We start from the raw sequence: 22,015 nt of genomic DNA on the forward strand, positions 1-22,015 counted from the left end.
TTTTTTTAACACTTTATTTGACGAATTGAATACTCTCGGTAGTTTATCCATTATAAATCAAATAGTAGAAATACAATAATATTCGTTACAGGCTGGAAATAAAATAATTACTGATACTTTGGATTGAACATCCAAGATGTTTGCAATTGTTTTCGTATTTACCTGACTTATAAAATAAAAACTTGAGTTCACAGGACGTTGAATACTAAGAATTTATTTACAGTAATTATTACAAAATAATTATATATTAAAACAGTCCTCTTGGGCTTCTTAAATTGTCACCTTACACTGATGGGCAATATTTGTTAGTAAATCATTCCCAAACATTAACATAACGTTAACATGTCAAAGTTACAATTATTATTTCACTCTCTTCTAGAATCGACAATAATTCCTGTAATTCGTCTACTTTAATTACAGTTATTGTATTATTGTGGATGCTATGAAATAAATTCTTAGTATTCAACGTCCTGTGAACTCAAGTTTTTATTTTATTAGTCAGGTAAATACGAAAACAATTGCAAACATCTTGGATGTTCAATCCAAAGTATCAGTAATTATTTTATTCCCAGCCTGTAACGAATATTATTGTATTTCTACTATTTGATTTATAATGGATAAACTACCGAGAGTATTCAATTCGTCAAATAAAGTGTTACAAAAAAAAACCCTTTACTTATTCGGTGCAACCGATACTTACCTTCCGAAGAAAAACCCGTAACCACCCGGTACAATCGATATATACATTCGATATTTATGACGTCAGTATAAGGTTTCTGTACATGTGAACTTGTGCTCTCCAGCGACGGAGAGCACTGTCCGTCCGTTTTCCGTTTGGCATTTGATTAAAACAAGATAACCTTATTCCAATAACAGGTTTTGTTTTTTATTTTATTAACATTTTAAACTACAACTACTAGTTAGGCATATCACAAGTTATTGCGAAGTGACTATGATTTTTGTCAATAATGCTTTATACTTAGTGAAACTGATAAGCTAACTGATAATCTGTGAGAAATCACTTTATTGGACGAATAGGCCTAAGTTACGTAAGTAAATCATAGACTAGGCTTAGGCTTATTCTGTTTATTTCCAGACTGGAGCCCGACTAGGCTGTATCTTTTTGTTACATTTTCACCCCTAGCTAATTATATATTTCAATTTAAAACCTTCCTATATAGGCTACCCTATTCCTTGTAGACTATTAAACAAGTTTAAATTTTGTAGGACATTTTTTTGGAAAGGTTTTACCTAGTCTAGTTAAACTCCAGAGGAGCAAGGAACGGAGGAAACATTAAATGTGGTACACTAAAGTGGTGTCTATCAATATGTGTCTAGGACCAAGAAAATTCCAACACCGCCCCCCCCCCTAACCTTCATAACCTTACTAAATAGGGCTACTGTTAATACTGTTCAATTGAAATGGCGACCATACATAGTAGGTATTTTAAGCCAAGTATGAATGAAGATGAGTGTATGATGAGTGGCACGATCTTGTAGTCTTGTTAGTGACTAAGGCCGACATTCTAAGGAATGTGTCTAAGGAATGTCGGCCTTAGTCACTAACAAGACTACAAGATCGCGCCACTCATCCCACACTCATATCCATTCATACTTGGCTTAAAATACCTACTATGGTATGGTCGCCATTTCATTGAACAGTATTAACAGTATCCCTTAGACACAGCTGTTAATTAATAGCCCATACAGCTAATGGCAACTAAGGGACCTACAGTTTATAGTGGAATCCGAGCCACATTTTTTCTTGGTATATACGAATTGTTCTATGATCAGGATAGTACTGCGGATGGTCGTAGTACTCACTCGTGCGGGACGTTAATCCACACCAGGGAGTACCGCACCCACAGTGCATGCCTATAAATACTCATGGAGGAGGAAGACCCTGTGTGGTAGGAATTTCTGCACAGTGCTGGTGCTCATCACTCGGGCTCAACCTTGCTTGTTACAAATAGGCTATATTTATGGCACAACATTCCAGGGCTGGAAGCTCACATTCGTCCCACAAACGTGTTTCCTAGCTGTAAGTTTAGGGTACCGGTAAGCCTACCTTACTTCTCTATGGTTTAATCTTGACGTTTTTAGATGTTTGCTCCCTGTACTTTACTTAACCTAATCTTTTTTATGCCTAAATTACTTTAGATCTGGAGGAATTTTGCCCTGTTGTTTAACTAAGTTATGCCTTGATAAACTTTGGTATCAACTTTGATATCTGATTTTGTTGTATTATCAAACATAAAAGTAAGTCATCGATTTGATTGATAACAATCAGTCGCCTAATCGAAAACCAAACAGTAGGCCTACCGTACCTTATTTATGATGAAGTCGGAAACCAAAGTTTTGCTGTCGAGTTGTGATCTTACTTTTTATGTAGCCTAGCCTAAACATATTGAAATTGGTCTTGAGTTGATTAGATCGTGAAAATACAACAACCCTCACACAATCCACCCAAACTTACTTCTTCGTCAAGAACTTAATTTTGCTATTCCTTAGACCAGTTTATAATCCATCAGTTGTTAATAAATATAACAGTAAGTTACTGGTACCATTTATTTTAGTAAATATGACTAAGTTATTAGGTATCATGAAACTACCGTTCCAAATAAAGTTTAATGTAATGACCATAATGTTGGATGAAGATGCAAAACCTGGGTAGAATGTACATGATTTTAAGAAGAAAAACATGAATAGGACACACTATTAGTCAAATGTTAGCTACCGGTACAGTTTTTGTCATAGATGTTTTATGAATTTAGGATTTGTTCACATTATTGATGTATTTGGCCAAAACATTATCATGATTTTAAAAAGTTGGGTAAGAGATTTTGGTACATTATTTAGAGCATGAATGTTTGTGACCTTGGTTTATGTCGGCATCAAATGTAGTGATTTATTATTTGATTAATTCTCCTCACTAATAGAACTAAGTGGTAATCAATCTTTTTGCAGAAAAATGCTGAAGCTTGGTAATTTGGTTCTTTGTCAGAGGTGTCTGTCAGAAGGATGGAAAATATCATCTTGGAGACTTCAGACTCAGATTCATCTGAACAATGTCATGAAGAATAACAGACATACACTTTCTGTAAAAGAGATAAACATACCTGCAGCTTGGGGTCACATTGCTGGTAAGATACTATTTTGATTGGTCAACTAATTTTTTCGTATTTTAAAGATGTTGGCGGTCTCTTTTAACCCTTCATTTGCTCGTCTACATAGACTACAGATGTGTGCGTTGAACGTATCCAGCGAAACGGGGTGAGCCGGTACAGAACAAGGGTGATCTATACGATAAAAAGTGGCACTGACCACAATCCAAACTCACGATATTGCTGCCTGGGCCCGAAGTCGTTGACGCTTGAGCCACCGACTCTCCAACATTCCTAGATATAGAGTGTAGGCCTACATTACAGTTCATCAACAGAATCACGAATGATTTGGCCACGTTTAGCTATGAAAAAACTATAGACCATCTGTTGTATCTCTATGTTTCAAATGCTATGCATTTAATTATTTAATCATATGTTATTTTCAAAATTGTTCTATATTTTCCAGATCATTGTCCTTGAATGTCACGTTCTGTTGTTGCGAACTGGTATTTTCTTTAGGAGATGAGCTGGAGTGTGTTTTGTCTTTTGTTTCTGGCACTGATGTTCTCTTCAACTGATAGATGTGTCTCTTGCCAATGTAACCGTTGTCCAGTTTGACTTTGTAGTGCAAAGCTCCAAGATTGAGAGCATCTAGTTTTGTTCTGATCTTTCGATTTAAATACAGTTCAGCCGGTGATTGTCCGCATTGTAGAGGTACAGCTCGGTAGCGAAACAGTATGTCTTGAATTTGTGATTTAATATTCTTTCGAGGATCTTCAGCACAATTTTTCAAAGATGTCTTTAACGTTTGCACATAGCATTCCGCTAACCCGTTTGTTGCTGGGTGTCCTGGGGCTATACATTTTTGAAATATGCCTCTTTGTCAGCAAAAGTCTGTAAATTCTTGGCTAGTAAAAATAGTGGCATTATCAGAAACTAGTATAGCAGGATATCCATGTGTAGAGAAGATATCATTTAGAAATTCTATTGTCGTAGCTGTGGATGGTGCGTTTTTGGTTATTCGAACCTCAGGCCATTTAGATTTTGCAGGAAATGGTGTCCATTAAATGGTCCTGCGTAGTCCATGTGAACTCTTTCAAAGTTTTCCTTAGGGATTTCCCAAGGGTGAAAAACTTTTGTTGGCTGTTTTGACTGTAAAGCGCAAGCTGCACATGATCGAACTTTATTTTCAATGTCTTTGTCAATTCCGGGCCAATAACAGTGGAGTCTTGCGAGTCGCTTCATTCTTACCATTCCTATGTGTGTTGCATGAAGCTCTTCTAAAACATGAGAGCGTAGTGATCTTGGAATGTATACACGTTCTCCTCTGAATACAATTCCTTGATTGGTTGAGTAGATTGGATCATTTGCACCTTCTTTTATTTGTTTCATAAGATCTTTCATTCCTGGATCGTACGCAGTTTCTTTTGAAATTGAATCACTCGTGATGTTGATTGATGAGATTTGAAGGATTGAATTCTGTTCTATTTCATCTTCTTCTTTATTCAGTGCTGTGTCGATACCACGATGTTCCGTTGTTTGAAAAGTCCTGGATAGAAAGTCTACATTTTGGTGTTGTTCTGCTTTCCGATGTTTGATGTTGTATTCAAATCCTCTGAGGAAAACTGCATAGCGTAAAAGTCGACCAGCTGTCATTGGAGGAACATTCTTTGGGTGAAATATTCGTGTGAGTGGTTGGTTATCTGTGATCAATTCAAACTTTCTTCCATAGAGGTAGTTGAAAAATTTTCCAATAGAAAATACAATAGCGAGTGCTTCGCGATCAAGTTGGCTGTATTGGGACTCTGATTTTGAAAGTGATCGGGAGACAAATGCAATGGGCCTTTCTTCTCCATTGATAATGTGTGATATTACTCCTGAGATCTCATGTGGGCTTGCATCGCAGGCTACGGATACTGGAAGGTCCGGGTCAAAAGGAACTACCACTCTATCTGAGGCTATTTCCTTCTTGATGTTGATGAACGCTTTCTCACAATCTTTTGTCCAGTTGAATGGTTTATTCTTGATGAGTAACTGGCGTAGAGGGTAAGTTATGGTAGAAGCTGCTGGAATGAATTTTGAATAATAAGTTACAAGTCCCAGAAACTTTCTCACTTCCTCTACTGAATTTGGTCTTTGAATATTGAGGATATTTGACACTTTTGCTGGAGACTTGGATATCTTGTTGTTTTCAATAACATATCCTAAGTATGTGATGCTTTCTTGGAAGAATGTGCATTTATTTCTGTTGAGGTGAAGATTGTTGGTTTGAAGTCGCTCCAGACAAGCTACAAGGTTGTTGAAACATTCATCCAAAGTTGAACCGTAGACAATTATGTCGTCAAAGTAAGAGCTGACACCTGGAAGGTCTTGTAGAACTTGTTCCATTACTTTTTGAAATATGCTGGGTGCAGTCTTGATTCCAAAAGACAATCTGTTGACTTTGTAAGAAATCAGGCTTCAACCCAGTGAACATAATAATCCTCAAACAGATGACAATGCTTGAACAGATGTTCCTCGCAAATCAGCCAGAACGAGAAAGCAACGGAAAAGACTGGACTTATGAATCAAATTTAGTGGGGAAGAAACTGTTGTATCTCTATGTTTCAAATGCTATGCATTTAATTATTTAATCATATGTTATTTTCAAAAATGTGATTCAATTGATATAAATAAACTAGTGACAAAATAAGGCTCATTTTTCATCCTACATTTATTTAACTATTTATTTCAAATATAAACTTACAATACACAACACCATCTTATTCTAATAGTAAGTTAACTATAATTTGATATTTAATTTCTCTGAACTAGTTTTGGATTGAAAGTCTCAACAAAACTATTTGTTACAACTAGCTATTAGTGAAACATACGGTATCCTTTCTTTTCCACAAGTTTAATCTTTTCATTTGTTAGATAACTGAGTAAACATAGTTCTTGCCTAGTATCAAAAGATTCCTCGTTCTATCCTGAGAAGATTTAGTAGCTTTTTATAAATAAACTGGACCATCCTTCATTGGGTTTTTAATAAACAGTTCCAGGTGGTCATCCTAGTCAGTAACAAAGCTCTCATTCACTTTACACTTGTTCTTCACTCATCTTCACCTTAAAATATACTTCCTGGCATGTCAGCGTTGCACAAATGTAATCTTGCCAATGAAGATTATTTATTTTTATCAATGACATATGCCTTGTTTTAGGCAAGTGGTGGGGCAACCCTGACGTCCAGCCAGTGTTTGCTATCCATGGGGTGCAAGACAACGCGGCCACATTCAACACCCTGGTACCACTGTTGGACGTTGAGGCAGTGTTAGCCATAGACCTGCCTGGCCACGGCCAGTCGACACATATTCCCTCGGGCTTCCCTTACCACTACATGGACGCTGTGTGTATCCTACGTTACATGATAAAGCATCACTTCAAGTGGTCGGATCCTCTGGTTCTACTGGGACACTCGTTCGGAAGCAACCTCTCCTTCGTCTACGCAGCCCTCTATCCTGACCAAGTGTCTAAATACATCAGCCTAGACTGTTCACGCCATCATATGAGCGAAGATGCGACCACGTTGATAGATTCGATGAGAAACACCATAGACAAAATGTTGAGTTTAGAAGACAAAACCGACCCTCCCGAATACACCGAGGAAGAGTTATTCGATATGTTTTTCAAAGCGAGAAGAGGTCCTCAGGGGTGGACGACGAAAGAGGGTTGTAAACATTTGCTGAGTAGAGGAACTAGTAAGTTGCCTAGTGGTAAAGTGTTTTTATCTCGTGATCCAAAACTGAAACTGAACGCTTTTGGACGACTGACGTTCGAGTCTTGGTTAAAGCTAGCTGAAAAAATTACCTGTGATATGTTGTCCATTCAAGCTGAAAATGGTGTTGTTAGGAGTGATAGTAAAGGAGAATTTTACCAAAAAACTGTTAATATAATTTTGAACAATTCACCAAAAAGCAAACACGTAATCCTACCAGGGTATCACCATGTGCATTTGGATAATCCAAAAATTGTGGCAAATGAGATAAATAACTTTCTTTCCAGTTAGTAGCCAAACGGTGAATAGGGCCTACTAACATGGTAATTTAATGTCACGGGTTTTCAATAGTGGATAATAACTGAACCTCTTTTACCAGGTGAAATGTATGGAAATATTAAGCCAAAGCAACTAGTAACATATCTTTTCATTTTTGTAAACAATTTGTATATATTAGATAGTCAAACCATTATTAATAGATACATATAAATAACATTTATTTTTAAACAGGTTTTGTAATTTTTAAGCAACCTGTGTCCTTCAACAACGTGAATCCCTCTATTGGTGCAGATTTAGAACCAGTTGCAAATCGACAGATACAACAATATGGTAGGGCTACTTAAAATTAGTGATTAAAAATAATGTTCCAGGACACCACCAACCATTAAAAACCTAAAACAATGATTGAGCTGTTCATTTTTTCAAGGGAGAAAAATCTGGGATCACGAGAATTTAGCAGTCTTAAAAAATTGGGATGGATAGATTTCAATTCTCAAATTTATATTGATTCTCAGTACTCTGTGCTCCCAGGATCGCAACAAGATTATCACCGCAGCCTTATAACTGTGTGTGCATCATATTTGCAAACATCATGGTAATCTTGATCACAGCTCAAACTTTACAAACAGCTTCAGCATTGTTCTTATATCCCAAGAATCCAAAAGAATCTTATTGGACAGGGGACGGTTGACTTCATGGAGCAAAATAAATCTTTTGCTCACCTCCTACTTTCTTTTAACCATTCCTCATAATGAACTAGGCAAAACCAATATTTTTGTAAAAGAATTTGCAAATATAGATTATCCGTAGAAAGTGTCTCTATTAAATAATTTATAGACTGTAATGTATTATTGGGGTTTCATCTGATAGTAAAATACGTCAAGAAGTCAACAAGCATTCGTCTTATCTTATCAGATTTTAAATTGAGCGCAACTTAAAAATGCCAATACTTTATTTTTTAGTTTGTTTAGTAACCAATTTAATGTGAAGTGTAAAAAATGTGCAATTTATATACCTGATTCAAGATTAGGTAATGTGCAATTTTATATTTTATTAGTATATAAGTTAACTTAATTTGTCTATAATTATTAATTAGCTAAATTTGTGGGTTTAAGTTGGTCACCTAAGTTTTACCAATATTGGCCTACCTAAATCGCTTTGTGACAATCTTTTGTTTTTAGTTTTTACTACAAACTATCCGATCCTTCTTATTAAAATAAATACATTGATACCAAACAAAAAGCCAGGTAGATTAGGCAGTAGTTTTAAACGTAATAATCCGAGGTGGAAATACTCTTTGGAATTGACTTAGAAACCGTGTTGTAGGAAAATAATAGTTTTAAAATAGAAGAATGGAAGAGAGGGGACATTTGTGCATTGTGTACCACTGAATTCAGAAGAGAATTTTTATTGAATGTAACATTCTGTTATAAACTTTTAACCCTGCAGATATTCATAAAAAATGTTGTGTTTGCAAAAATTGTTCCTAAAATAAAAAAAAAAAAATGAAATTTTGTGTTTGGTACCGTAATGAAATGACGTTTGTTAGAGGGAGTATTTATTATTTTCTGTAGTTTTGAAGTTTTACAGAACAATGGTTTTTGAATTAAGGAATGTTACAAACTAATGTGGCTAATTATGTAAGAAAAGTTTTAATCTTTATTCAATCTATAATTTCCAAATAATATTTTCATAGGAAGGTACTGGTATACAACAATCTCAATAAAAGAAACCCAGGCGTTTGACAAGATAAAAAAATTTCATGACTTTAAACTTACTGTTTTGTTTTGCCCCCCCCCCCCTGTGGGGCTTTATTAAGAAGAAGGTACCTAATAGGAAAACTAAAAATTTCAGTTAAAATATAATGTGAACTTTTTGAGCCTTGAACCTCTTTCTTTGGTAATTGTGTGTATCTGTTTTTTTTTTATTTCTTCCGTAAAGTATTCCTAAACAAACAAATTCTGTTTCATATCTAAGTAATAACACTTCTGTAAGTTAAAACAGTAATCAGCTCCCTTTCTAAATTTTTAATATGATTCTTAATTTTGACTAGTAAAAATCAAGGCTGTAACAGTCTACACACTATCACCACACTTTTTAGTTGTTAAGGACAAACAGGAGGATTAAATGGAAATCAAAACTTTAGTGGGACTAATTTTCATACGTTTTCGTTGAAATCTAGACCTTCAAAACCTAGACCTCCTCCTCCTTCTCCACAGGTCTCAGTAAGATTATGGTTACAGCTGACATAGACAATGGTGCCAGAAGATAGAAGAACCTCTTCACTTACTCGCATCAAGAGAGAGCTCACCCGAGTAAGCCTCAAATCTTTAACAAATGTTTCAGTGTAAGTAACCGTTATATGTAGGTCTATTGACAAGTAGGCCCTTAACATAGATTTAAATACGTATCCAATGTGGTCCATTGACTTACTTTACAAAATTATATTCCAATTGTGTATATGTATGGCAATTAAGTTACAATTTTGGAATAAAAAAATTACACAAAAATAAGTTTTAAATGCGTTTGAAAGAGCAACTAATATACGACATTATGTGCAGTAGTCACTAAAGAAATCAAGGCACTTCATAGTGGTGGACGAGCTTTGAAATACCTCTGTCGTAGGATTCTGCCACATGCGAGCTTAACCTAGCTTAGCAAGGTATTTTAACCTTTTATTTATTTGTCAATCAATTGGTATGGAAACACCACAACAAAATATGAAGTTAGCCTAGCTATGTTGACATACAATTGGAGCTCCTCCTAATCTTTAAAGTGCTGTACCTGTAACCAGGCTTTCCTTTTTGGAAATAAATAACAGTCGCTAGGAGCCTCTGGACTGTAGGGTGGTTTAGGAAAAATCTCCCATTTTAATTAATAAAAGAGATCTTGTACGTGATTTGCCGTGTTAAGTCGGGCATTGTCATACAAAAAAAATTTTAGACATTGCCTTTAGTTAGGTTAATTGTGAAGCTGAACGCACCACATTCAAATAAAAGCTTTAATTAAAGTTGTTCCCGTACGCTTCACACACTTGACAATAAGTTTTTATATGGATGGTTTCTTTTATGTTAATGGCCTAAAATACCGTACTCAGACCTTACCTCAAAACTAGTGGGATTCTCAAGTGTAGCACATTTTTAAAGCATTATTACTGGGACAACATAGGCTATCAACTGTTGTGAAAGCTCAAACAGTCGTTGTGAAGGTAAAAACATTTTTACTAGAAAGGATGCAATCAGTTGCACCTGTCGCTGTCAGACAGAAACGTTCTGTACTTTCTCGATAGCCATAGTTTTTTACCATAAAATAAACTGTTTCAAACAGGGTCTACCAATTAGACATATTTTAAAGATGCTATTGTTTAGAAAAGGGTTCTAACAAAAATAAATATAACTGTAAACATTTTTTTAAGGCATGGAATCTTCAATACACCATAAAAAATATGCAAACAAAATAAAATTGTTAAATTTCCTAAAAAGTATTTTTATAGAGAGTGGCGGCGATCGGTGGTCATGGGAGGAGAGGGATATCAAAGGGCTAAATTGATAAATTAAATGTAGTTTGTATGCATTATGTAACCCTATACATCCTGGTAATTATTCACCTTTTACTTCTAATGATCAAGCCCTGGCACTGCACAAATAATGTAAATTTAAAAGAGACAAGATTTCCATTATGAGTTTCATATTATTTTGTCAATTTTAGTGCTGCTGAAAGAATTTTCTGTTCTAGATTTGAACTGTTTGAGGCGGACCTTAAGATTGCTGATGCGACAGAAGAAAACCTTAGACAAAGTCATTTCGCAACCTCGTAAGTGTAACGGGTAAAATATTACTGTATGATGTATGATGTTATTAGTGCAGTTCCCATAAATTTTTTATTTTCAAAAGTATGGCACACTTATATGAAGCAATCTATTATTCCTTTTTGAGGTCTCTATATGGGCCACAGAGGCATGTGCATGGAACATATCCAGCAAAGCAAGGGGTGAGCCAATACAAGTACAAAAGGTTGAACTTTGAACTGTTAAAAAAAAGTGGACCAGGATCCAAACCCATAACACCGCTGTCTTGGACCCGATTTAAGATTTTACTATAGGATAAGAAGACTTGCAGTATCCAAAGTCAATCGTTCCTTACACACTGTAATGTTTCAGAGATTTTAGTACGTTCCTGAACGTACTGAAGAGCAGCCTAGGGTCGGGTCTGCTGGCAATGCCGAGTGCCTTTATGAACGCGGGACTGTTGGTGGGCTTCATAGGAACATTGTTTGTTGGAGTAATTTGCGCACATTGTACCTACATTCTCGTAAGTATAGAAGACCCGTAACTTTAAAATTTAAAATTTCATGTTTTAAGGGTCAAAAAGTGTAAAACTCAATATTACCACATAAAACTATTCAAAACACCCGCTCTCCTAGTCCGATCATACTGGTTTGCTATGTTTAAAAAAACGTAGGTTTATAGGTTTTTACAAATTTTATAAAAATCAGACTATTTTTATTACTTGAGTTATTGTGTAAGAAGTGACATTATGTTTTTGAACGAATAGTGTTTTTGGCCTCTGGGGACATAAAAAAAAAAATAAATAAATAAATCCGTCCCGGGTCTAGGTCTTACCATTAGTACTACAGTAATATAGCTTTATCTCCTAAATGTGAGAGTCGCTAAAACACGTCCACTCACAGCTCGTGTAGGTTGGCCTCTGGTGGTTGACTTTAAGGTTAGGTAGGGAGATCAGGTGAGGTTGGGTAGGCAATATTTTGTTTTGAAATGTCGTATGATCATCAACCAAATACATGTTTCCAATTAATACACTTAATATTTGTATCTTACAAGCACCAATTCAAAATGCTTACATAAATTTGTTTTGTGAAGGTCAAGTCCTCGCAGGCTTTGTGCTATCACACCAAGAAAAGTCACCTCAACTACCCTGAGACTACCGAGGCAGCCTTGCAGTTTGCTCTCAAGGGGAGGTTCAAGAGACACGCCGAACTGGGCAGGTCAGCCAAATGTACAACCAGATGTACATTCCATCATATAGACAGACTGTAGCCAATTTGTTGAAAATAGAACATATAGTTCAATGAGCTATTTATTTTTAAGAGGTTGGCAGCTCCTTTTAACCTTGTATTTGCACATCCACAAAGGCTACGTTCCTGTGCTTAGAACTTTCACAAGAGGTATTGTCAAAGTAAAAATGTATTTTCTCTCTTGGAGTTTTTTGTGCTATAGTTTATGCTAAACCACACCAACAACATCCAAAGGGGGGGGGGGGGTTGGGTTTATGTTGTTGGTGTAGCGTGTTTAGTTAATGTTAAAGATGCTATCTCATTAAACTTTCATTTTGACTTGGGTTAAAAGTTAATGTAGTGGAGATCAGCGTTTGGTAGCATGCTAAATTCAACTACTTTAATCAAAGTTCTTGTACCTTAAAGTGGTGTAGTGGTGCGGGCTGCTTTTTCCAAAGAACCTATATATTGGTAAGCGACCTGTATTTTTCTGTGAAAATAGTGAGTGTTCCCACACTGGAAATTTTACTACTACACCACTGAACCTTAACATACAGATTTAATGTCTAGATCCATCCTAATGTCGAGTCATAGATGTGTGTTAAGTGACTTCAAACCTTCTATTCAAAATGCGTAAATTTTCATACAGCCCTAACTGATTATCCACGACTACACAAAGTGAAACCTTTGACAATTGATAGAACGATACATTCCTTCCCCATGTGAAAGTTGTCAACTGGTTTTTGAATCAAAATGGTGACCAATTGTAAGTGATAACACCTTTCATAAGGCATACACTATCTCACAAAGAGTAACGACAACACTAAAGTAACAAAACTAAGTTTCATTTAGGTATTATGCAAATGAACCCCAAAGTCAGATTCAGCACCAAAAAATACATGAGAAAGTAAATAAATCAAAACTACCCTACAGCTTTCCAATTAACAATTTTCTTTGTGAAACTTAAATTGATTGCTAAAGTACACAGTTATTTCCATCTCTGTATATGTTTTAGACAGATTACCAACGTTTGTATTCTGCTGCCGCATTATGGAGCTGGTATAATCTATGTGTTGATGGCGTCAGCAACTCTAAAACAGGTACCTAGCTATTCAAATTTTAGTATTTGTCAAAATCTATACACAAATTTGGAATATTGAATCTGCTCTCAATTACTTTTACCTTTTCAGCATTTGAGATGTTTTAGCAGAATTATATCCACAGATTTTTCAGATTTTGAAAAGCTATTTTAGTGCCAAGAAAATTACTTTAAGCCGGGTTTTCCTAGGCGCGGAATTGGAGAGCGGAGAGAGGAACGCGGAGAGCAGTCTCCACTTGTCTTAGGTAATTTAATGTTACTGTTTTCCTAGAAGCAGAGCGGAACACCATGTTAATTTTTTTTCCGCTCTCCGCGTTCCTCTCTCTGCTCTCCGCGCCTAGGAAAACCCAGCTTTACAGTAAAACCTAATTGGAAACTGTAATTTAGTAGAAATTACAATATAATCTTCTAGCCAGCTTAAGGTCTGAGTGACTAGGTTCTAATATAAACTTGTCACCCTACCTCATCTTCTGTTTAATCTATGGATTGCCTGATAAATTAGCAATACAGGTACATCTAACAACAGTGTTTACTATTCATATTTATTGACATTGAAGTTGAGAGAAAAACTACCCTGAAACTAGCTAAACTATCAAGGGTCTTAATTTAGATGTTAGAGCAGTTAAACTGTCTTAAATAGTAAAATCCATTGATGATTTGGTGGCGATTTGAACCCAGGACCTCAGGGACCGAAGACCCGCGCTTTAACCACTAGACCATCTCGCTCCCAAAAGATGAGAAAAAGATTGCAAAAAGTTGTTGTAGGCTTGTGTAAAATGAAGCAAAAATATTAGTGTGATAGCAGATAGTAAATTGAAAACAATAAAAAATAAAATGTAACAAAACTACATTTTAGTAATTTACTGTTGACATTACAGGTTTTTGAGAGCTACACAGGGTACGGCTACAGTCTGAGATGGTACATATTGTTCATCACAGTGCCTCTACTGCCCGTCGGTACAATACGCCAGATGAAGTACATGGTGCCATTCAGTGCGCTGGCCAACATGTTCCTGCTTGTCGGAGTTACTGCCACTCTTTACTACTCCATCAGCGACTTCCCGCCAGTTTCATCTCGACCTTTGTGTGCTGGGATTACCAAGTTTCCACTATTTCTGTCTACCGTACTCTTTGGAATGGAGGGAATTGGAGTGGTAAGTTTGTCTGCCTTGTGTTTTCCATTTTGTGTTCATGCTTTTGGCGTTTCTCAACATTTGAATTTATAGTTTGTTGTTTTTCCACATAGATATATAAATGGTTTTGTCAAAAAAAAAAAAAAAAAAAAAAAAAAAAAAAAAAAAACTTTTGGATTTTAATAAAATCCGTTGGCCAATAACCAGATTAAGCAAGATGATTAATAAGGACTTAATTTGGATTCACTTTGACTTTGATTGAGCCTCATAAAGACCATCAGTTGGATATCTTACAGCAAAATATAACATGTTCAATACATCTTCATGCATTTTCCACAGACTTGAGGTCTTTGTGTTATGTTATGACTGAGTAAAAACTAAAAATAGATACATTTTTCAAATAATGTAGGAAGACAACTATTACTCCATCCACATAATACCACCGACATAATATAATTTCAAACAAGAAGCAGAATATAAGTAATATAAGTCACAACATATCTCAACCTTAAGTAATATTTCATTTCAGATTTTACCAATTGAAAATGCTATGAAAAATCCAAAACACTTCTTGGGAATTACAGGGATTTTGAACCGCGCCATGATAATCGTGGTCTTCTTATCCCTGACGGTCGGATTCTTCGGGTATGTAAAGTTCGGGGACTTGGTGGAAGGCAGCATCACCTTGAATCTCCCAGAAACTTGGTAATTAAAAACACACTAGTGTACCTGTTGCTCAAATTCGAGCAATTGTTAAGTATTACAGGCTTTATTTTAAAACAAATAACAGTCATAATTTCTTTTAACTTTAAGATTCGACTTAAAGATTATGGAAATCAAGATGTAGCCTACATAACAGATCGATATAATCAACATTTCTTGTAAATATCTTATAATTTTTTTAAAGCTGATCTTGTTTTTTAATGATAATAAATAAAAAAAAACCATTTCTATTTCTTCTCCTTGGTGGTGTTCTATGACTTTCCTATGTTTCCATAGTTTGCAAATCGGCTCTTTCAATGAATACTAAGAAATGCAGCACAGTGTTAATTCAGTTTCCATTTTAGTATATCAAATTATCCAGGCTCTCCTGATTTTTCCATTGTAATATTTACACCAACCCAAATTCAAAAAGTAATTTCAACCAAGTCAGTAAATGTTTGTAACAACCTGTTAAATTAGTAAACGTACTGACTGTTTACAATTAACATATTATGTTCTTCTTCTCACTTTTAATTTCTGACAACAGCTGGAGTTTCATAACAGTGTTTGTTTCCCATGTTAATCTTATTGAGAAATACAAAACTTTAAAGGGCCCCAGGGCCTCACTCTCTCATTATTTCCCTAAAAATAAAGTTTCCTGCACAACTTCACGTTATGCTCTTTCCAATGACACCAAAAACATGTCAATCGGTTAAGTAGTTTCGGAGGAGTAATTGTCACAAAAATCCTGCTTGCGTATTAAATAAGTATAGATTTATGAACATTTTTGTAATTTATTGCAACGTATACCTTGATGACGTACAGTCTCAATGACTGCAATAGAGTCCTATTTTTCAAATCCATGCTGTAACAAAAATGGTCGGTTTCCAACAGAGTTTGCAAGAAACAATGTTTTTTTATAAAACATGTAAAAAATAACAATACACCAGGAAAAAATGAAAATGTATATCAGTCCCGGGTCTAGGTTTACCGTGCCACCTATGGTAATAGCTACTTCCCTATAGGGACATAATTTTTTTTTTAAGAAAAACACACATATTGTGATATACAAAGGTAAATGATATTTGAGAACTGAAATCTTCCTAAAATACGGTCAATATTTCATAAAAAAATGAATGAAATGTATAGCCCATCTAATATTATAGCCTATTTCATAAACCTATAAAACAGCATTGAGAAGGTTTCTGATAGCATATAAGTCTACTTCATTATTACACATATAAGTCTACTTCATCTTTACAAATATAAGTCTACTTCATTTTTACGCATACAAGTCTACTTCATATTTACGCATTTAGGTCTACTTTATATTTACACATATAAGTCTACTTCATATTTACACATATAAGTCTACTTCATTTTTACGCATTCAAGTCTACTTCATATTTACACATATAAGTCTACTTCATTTTTACGCATAAAAGTCTACTTCATATTTACACGTATAAGTCTACTTCATTTTTACAGAGGACAATGAGAACTACTCCGACTCAATAATGCTGTGTTCTTATATCGCACATGAACGTGTACAGATCTATTAGATGTTTGCACTTATTAGACACTATGGAATGGTCACCATTAGAAAAAATATCGCCTATCAATGTAAAGGTTCTTTGGAAAACCAGAGTGGGAACACCTCTACTAATATGTAAAACTATGTTCTATGTACTTTGTTATTATACTTTTTCAATAAAATTCAGTGTTTAGGAATCTGCCCATTCCAAAACTTTACTAATCTGAACAAGGTTTTGACCCATGTAAATTTGAAGTCGGACTCTTACTTAATTCAAAATACATGTTTTTATCAAAGTTTTCTAAGCTTTCATTCTGTTCCTCTAGCTTGGCCCAGACAGTCAAGATCCTAGTAGCCCTCGCTATCCTGTGTACCTATGGACTGCAGATCATGGCTGCTGCGCAGGTCGTCTGGAAGGCCATGGAGTCTCATGTATCCAAGGAGAACCAAGACTTTGCCTACTACACCATGCGAGTCCTTATGGTGATTGGACACGGTAAGTCCTCACATAACTCTTCTGTAACAAACTGGTAGCTTTAGCTTGGCAAGCAGGTTTTTACTTTATCTGTCAAATTTTCCCATGATTATTTATCAGATGAATAAGCATCCTACATGTTTTGTTGCGAGAGAAATATTTTCAAAGCTTGCATCTTCGTTACACGTAGGTAGTTAAAAAGCTTAAGAACATAAAATGGAAAAGTGGAATGTACAAACAAGCATTAGATATAATGATGAACTGAATAGGTCTAACACAGTGTGCAATTGGTAGTAGACAAGAGGGCTACATCACAGTCTTCTCTCCTTCCATAATCACAGATGTTTTTAAGTCTGCGGAATTATTCTCTTGAATTTTTAGTAGCTTCATCGAAGCAGTGCAACAGGACCAAAAAACATATATTATTACCAGTTCAAGGATTTCAAAGTATGTAACAAACAGCAGAAGCATCGAAGTTTTCATGATTTCAGTGAGGATAGCAGACTTACTTGAATGAATCTGCTCCGCCACATAACAGAGAAAATGTTACACATATTAGAAAATTTCACTGTCACTTACAGCATCTTCAGCCAAGGAATGGGGAGTAAGATGTTTCTTGTACCCAAATGGACTCATTCTCACTCAGGTCATCAGATGTAATCACAAAATTCCTTAAAATATCATAATCAATGGTGATAGAACTTAAACAATTTTCTAAAACCAATGCAATAAAAAAAAAAATAAACCCGCTGGATAAATTTACAATATTTTTTATCTGAACTACATCCTGCGTAACACATGTGAGACAGTGTAACACCATTGACTACTGGATTTTGGATACTGAAGTAGACATTCCATCTGTATGTACTAGCTGTCGTAAATTTTTAATTAAAAAGAACACAGTTGTGTGAGTCTGTCACAGAACGCGCTAGTGTCTAAAGATCCATTTTCTACGTCTAGTTCTATAATTAGTCAAAGGTAACCGGTATTAAATGATTGGGTGTTCCTATGCTAAGGTTAAGGGGGAAAACAGGTACTCGACAACAATTAGTTGAAGTCCTCTGGTCATGTATTTTGTTTCAGTCATCTCAGCCATTCTAGTACCTCAACTAGCTCCAGTGATAAGTCTAATTGGAGCTGTAGGACTGACCATGCTGGGGCTAGCATTGCCTGCTGCGTTGGAAACACTCACCTTCTGGGACGAGGGGCTCGGCGTGGCGCGGTGGCGACTCTGGAAGAACATATTTCTCGGGTTGGCAGCAGTGGTCACTCTGTTTAGCGGAACTTGGGTCAGTCTTTCACAGATCATCGAGGTGTACAGTTGAACTTATGATTGGTCAGAGAAAGATTTGTTTTTGTACATTCCATTTTGTTTTCATACAATTAATCATAAATTCTTCGCGACAGCGAAACACACTTAGGTGCATATTTTAAGCTGAATCTGAGTATAATATGTTTAGGATGGAGTGAGATGATATTTGTACAGTTCATTTGGTGAGTGAAAAACCAAACAAAAAGATCCACAGTAGCGCTTTTTGCCCAGGCTAGTGCTCATGCGCTGGCGTACAGCAGAACAGCTAGCATTCTCGATTTAGTTAACACATTTTTAATAGCTCTGGTAAAGATAATACCAGTTTGTCGTATCGAAATCTTTTACCGAATGGACTCATTACTTAGGTCGTTCTTTAATTTATTTTTTGCTGGTGTCAGCTGTGCAATAAACAATTGATTGGTCTGTACTATCAAAACGATATCTGTAACTACTATACTCCCGGTGCGGAGATAGAAAAAACTGCTTACCGCCCAAGTGACTCAATGTTTGTAAACATACTTTGTGAAGCTGGTTATGTGCGAGCTGGATTTCACTCGTGAAAGGAACTGTAGATTAGTCCTGACTAAGATCAGCTGTATCATTAGTCAGAAAGCAGTCATTAAAATTTCTATGATCATGAAAAGCTGGCCTAGTTCCGAACCATGCAAAAGCTATTGTTATTCAGTAGTGCGAAGATATAACAAATTAAATGAACTCTTTCACTAATATAAATAGAGGAAATGATTTGCTTTTAAATGCTTTATATCTGCAAGCTATGGCAATTAATGATTGTTTAGAGGGCAAAAAAACATTAGTTGTATTATTATAAAGCCTAGTCTGTCTTCAACAATTTTGACTAAACCAACTTTTTTACGATAATATGCTTGTTTCTGTTGAATAACACATTTTAGATTAGTTATCTTACGATATTTAGAAATAAACTAATGTTCAGCTTCTTAATTTTATTTTGAATTATTTAAACATTTAAATTTCACTGAATTTGTCTTGTAAATTCTAATTGGTTGAATATGCTGCAAGATGAAACCCAAGAATTTATTATTTATTCTGTAGAATAAGAGCCTCTGATAAAAATAATTTTATAACTGAGATAAAATTATAACCAATATTTATTTGAATTCTTATACATAAAATTTTACTGCATAAAAAAAGAAATAACCCCAAAAATTATCCTGAATTTCCCTTTTTTATCATTTTTTTACCCATACTGTATATAATCATTTTTGTTTTGTAAGTGTATTAATTTAATTTAATAAAATTAATCTTGAAAACATGTTTATTTTTTACCAATTTTGAATCTTTTCATTCCATTCATTTTAACATGGTATGAATCATTTTGAACATAAAATAAAATATCAACTCTAGTTATTTTAATATATATGTTTTGGCGTTATATCATAATCTGGAAATTCCCCAGCTCTAGCTTTTTAATGAAAATTAAGACCCCCTATTTTATTTTTTTATGATTAAGTAACAATAACCTCCAAGCATTGAAACATTGATTTTTGTAACAAAGAGAGATGCAATTTATCTTCACTGATTTACAGTAAAATAATGAGTGCATTACTGAGGTTGCTAAGATAGTCTTTGATTAAAGCAACAATCTATCTATGTACTTATTTAATACGCAAGCAGGTAATGACAGCAAGCAGTTTTTTGTGACAATTACGCCTCCAAAACTACTGAACCGATTGACATGTGTTTGGTATCATTGGAAAGAGCGTAACGTGAAGTTGTGCAAGAATCTTTATTTTTAGGGAAATAATTAGAAAGTGAGGCTCTTTGAAGTTTATAGTTTTTCCAAAAGATTAACATGGGAAACAAACGTTGTTATGAAACTCCAGCTGTTGTCAGAAATTAAAAGTAAAAAGAATAACATGTAAACAGTCATAAGTTTGCTAATTCAACAGTTTGCTACAAACATTTACTGACTTGGTTGAAATGAAATATTTACTATTTGAATTTGGGTTAGCGTAAATATTACAATGGAAAAAAGCGAGAGAGCCTGGATGGTTTAATATACTAAAAAGAAAACTGAATTAACACTGTGCTACATTTCCTAGTAATCATTGAAAGAGCCGATTTGCAAACTATGGAAACATAGGAAAGACATAGAACACCACCAAGGAGAAGAAATAGAAATATTGTTTTTCTTTTCAATTTATAATCGTTATTACGGACAACCTAATGCGGCCATGAGTAAGGCTATTTGTAGAAAACACTAAAAAACAAGATCAGCTTTTGAAAAATGATAAGATATTTACAACAAATGTTGATTATATCAATCTGTTATGTACATTTTGAGTATATCCATAATCTTTTAGTCAAATCTTTTAAAGTTAATCGGAAATTATTACTGTTATTAGTTTTAAAATAACGCCTGTAATACTTAGCAATTGCTCGAACTCGAGCAACAGGTACACTAGTTAATTAAAAAATTTAGTATTGAATTTCAGTTTTATAATCAAGTCAAGTTAAAGTCTTTTCATCACAAAATATAATTAATTCTCAATTGTTGCTAACTGTATGCTCAAAACTCCTCATCAAAAGGTAAATTTGGTAACTAACCACTCTGTAAATGCTTTGAATATATATTGAAACATAAAGACACATTATAATAGCCTCCCAAAACAATAGCCAACTTTGCTGAAACAATGCTGTTGCAAACAGTACATTTAATTTGTTTATAATTCTCATCCAAGTGACCAATAGAACAATGGTAAAAGTTTGAAACTCTGTCGGACTACAATAATCAGCTTCTTGTGGGAAACATTTACTCTGTCATTCAGTCTGTAGCCAACAGTGTTGTTATTTTTCAACTATCAATTACCACTAAAATCTCATGTTTGTTAACAATAAAAATATTTACCTTCTGAGTAACATGTGTTGAAACATTATCTACATTTAATATCCTATAGGCACCTGGGGGCGTAAGAGGTTTGAGTTTTGTTGGGGTGCAAGTAAGAGAAAAATTCCCCCTAAAGGTAGGTGGAGAGGGGCACAATTTTCTCTCCATAGCGCATCATGTATCACATGCAAATCGCGGGCCTTTCCTTACTAGGCCTTTACTTATTAGATAGTAATAATCAAATTCCGATATCCTTATTCACAAAGTACAAAGTACCAGTACATATTTGACCAGTGTCAAGAATAGTAAATACTGGCTAATTACTGTAGCTCTATTATAATTCGGGGTCCGCTTGTGATTTTTTTTAACTCCGTACATGTACAGAGCTACAGACTACACCTGTTGTGTTATTTCGATGAAATTTTATATGTGGGTACTAATCCATGTTATCTCCAGGCATTTTGGATTTTTTTATTTTGATTTTTTATGGTTATTTTACCACAAACCCATAAAATAACAGAATATAGAATTTTCACAAAAACTGTTCGAATGAGTTTAAACTTAATTTAGTATGTTATGGTTCTTTTAACTCTGTACAAAATGGTAAACCCCCAATTCTGTAAAAAATATATTTAAAACAATATTGCAATTTCAGTGATTTTACCCAACATTATTATCATAGTTTCTCTCAACTTGCCTATGAAAAGGGTGTTGACAAGCAAATATGAGGACATGTGTCAAATC

General features: G+C 34.8%; 2 protein-coding genes across 2 annotated transcripts; both read left to right on the top strand.

Moving 5' to 3' along the window:
- The first annotated feature begins 827 nt into the window (after nt 1-827).
- LOC128990390 (probable serine hydrolase) lies at nt 828-7,331 on the top strand. Its single transcript, XM_054412739.1, has 3 exons — nt 828-1,049; nt 2,968-3,143; nt 6,305-7,331. Exons 2-3 carry the CDS (start codon nt 2,972-2,974, stop codon nt 7,147-7,149), a joined length of 1,017 nt encoding a protein of 338 aa, XP_054268714.1. The 5' UTR covers nt 828-1,049; nt 2,968-2,971; the 3' UTR covers nt 7,150-7,331.
- An 816-nt stretch (nt 7,332-8,147) lies between these two features.
- On the top strand, nt 8,148-19,618 carry LOC128990047 (proton-coupled amino acid transporter-like protein pathetic). The gene is made up of 10 exons (XM_054412272.1): nt 8,148-8,167; nt 9,381-9,484; nt 10,873-10,950; nt 11,297-11,447; nt 12,017-12,141; nt 13,166-13,250; nt 14,128-14,403; nt 14,912-15,087; nt 16,945-17,114; nt 18,177-19,618. Exons 2-10 carry the CDS (start codon nt 9,393-9,395, stop codon nt 18,416-18,418), a joined length of 1,395 nt encoding a protein of 464 aa, XP_054268247.1. The 5' UTR covers nt 8,148-8,167; nt 9,381-9,392; the 3' UTR covers nt 18,419-19,618.
- The last annotated feature ends 2,397 nt before the right edge of the window (nt 19,619-22,015 follow it).

Source organism: Macrosteles quadrilineatus, unplaced genomic scaffold, assembly GCF_028750875.1.
Source record: "Macrosteles quadrilineatus isolate MER2022 unplaced genomic scaffold, UCM_ALF_1.0 Scaffold_3__2_contigs__length_128488019, whole genome shotgun sequence".
In the NCBI taxonomy this organism is placed as follows: domain Eukaryota; kingdom Metazoa; phylum Arthropoda; class Insecta; order Hemiptera; family Cicadellidae; genus Macrosteles; species Macrosteles quadrilineatus.

What these genes read in the sequence shown, in the direction of transcription:
- LOC128990390 (XM_054412739.1), top strand. Translation starts at nt 2,972, where the DNA reads ATGCTGAAGCTTGGTAATTTGGTTCTTTGTCAGAGGTGTCTGTCAGAA. An exon ending in AGCTTGGGGTCACATTGCTG is followed by an intron (nt 3,144 to 6,304) that starts GTAAGATACTAT and finishes GCCTTGTTTTAG; the next exon opens with GCAAGTGGTGGGGCAACCCT.
- LOC128990047 (XM_054412272.1), top strand. Translation starts at nt 9,393, where the DNA reads ATGGTGCCAGAAGATAGAAGAACCTCTTCACTTACTCGCATCAAGAGA. An exon ending in GAATGGAGGGAATTGGAGTG is followed by an intron (nt 14,404 to 14,911) that starts GTAAGTTTGTCT and finishes ATTTCATTTCAG; the next exon opens with ATTTTACCAATTGAAAATGC. An exon ending in TTGAATCTCCCAGAAACTTG is followed by an intron (nt 15,088 to 16,944) that starts GTAATTAAAAAC and finishes CTGTTCCTCTAG; the next exon opens with CTTGGCCCAGACAGTCAAGA.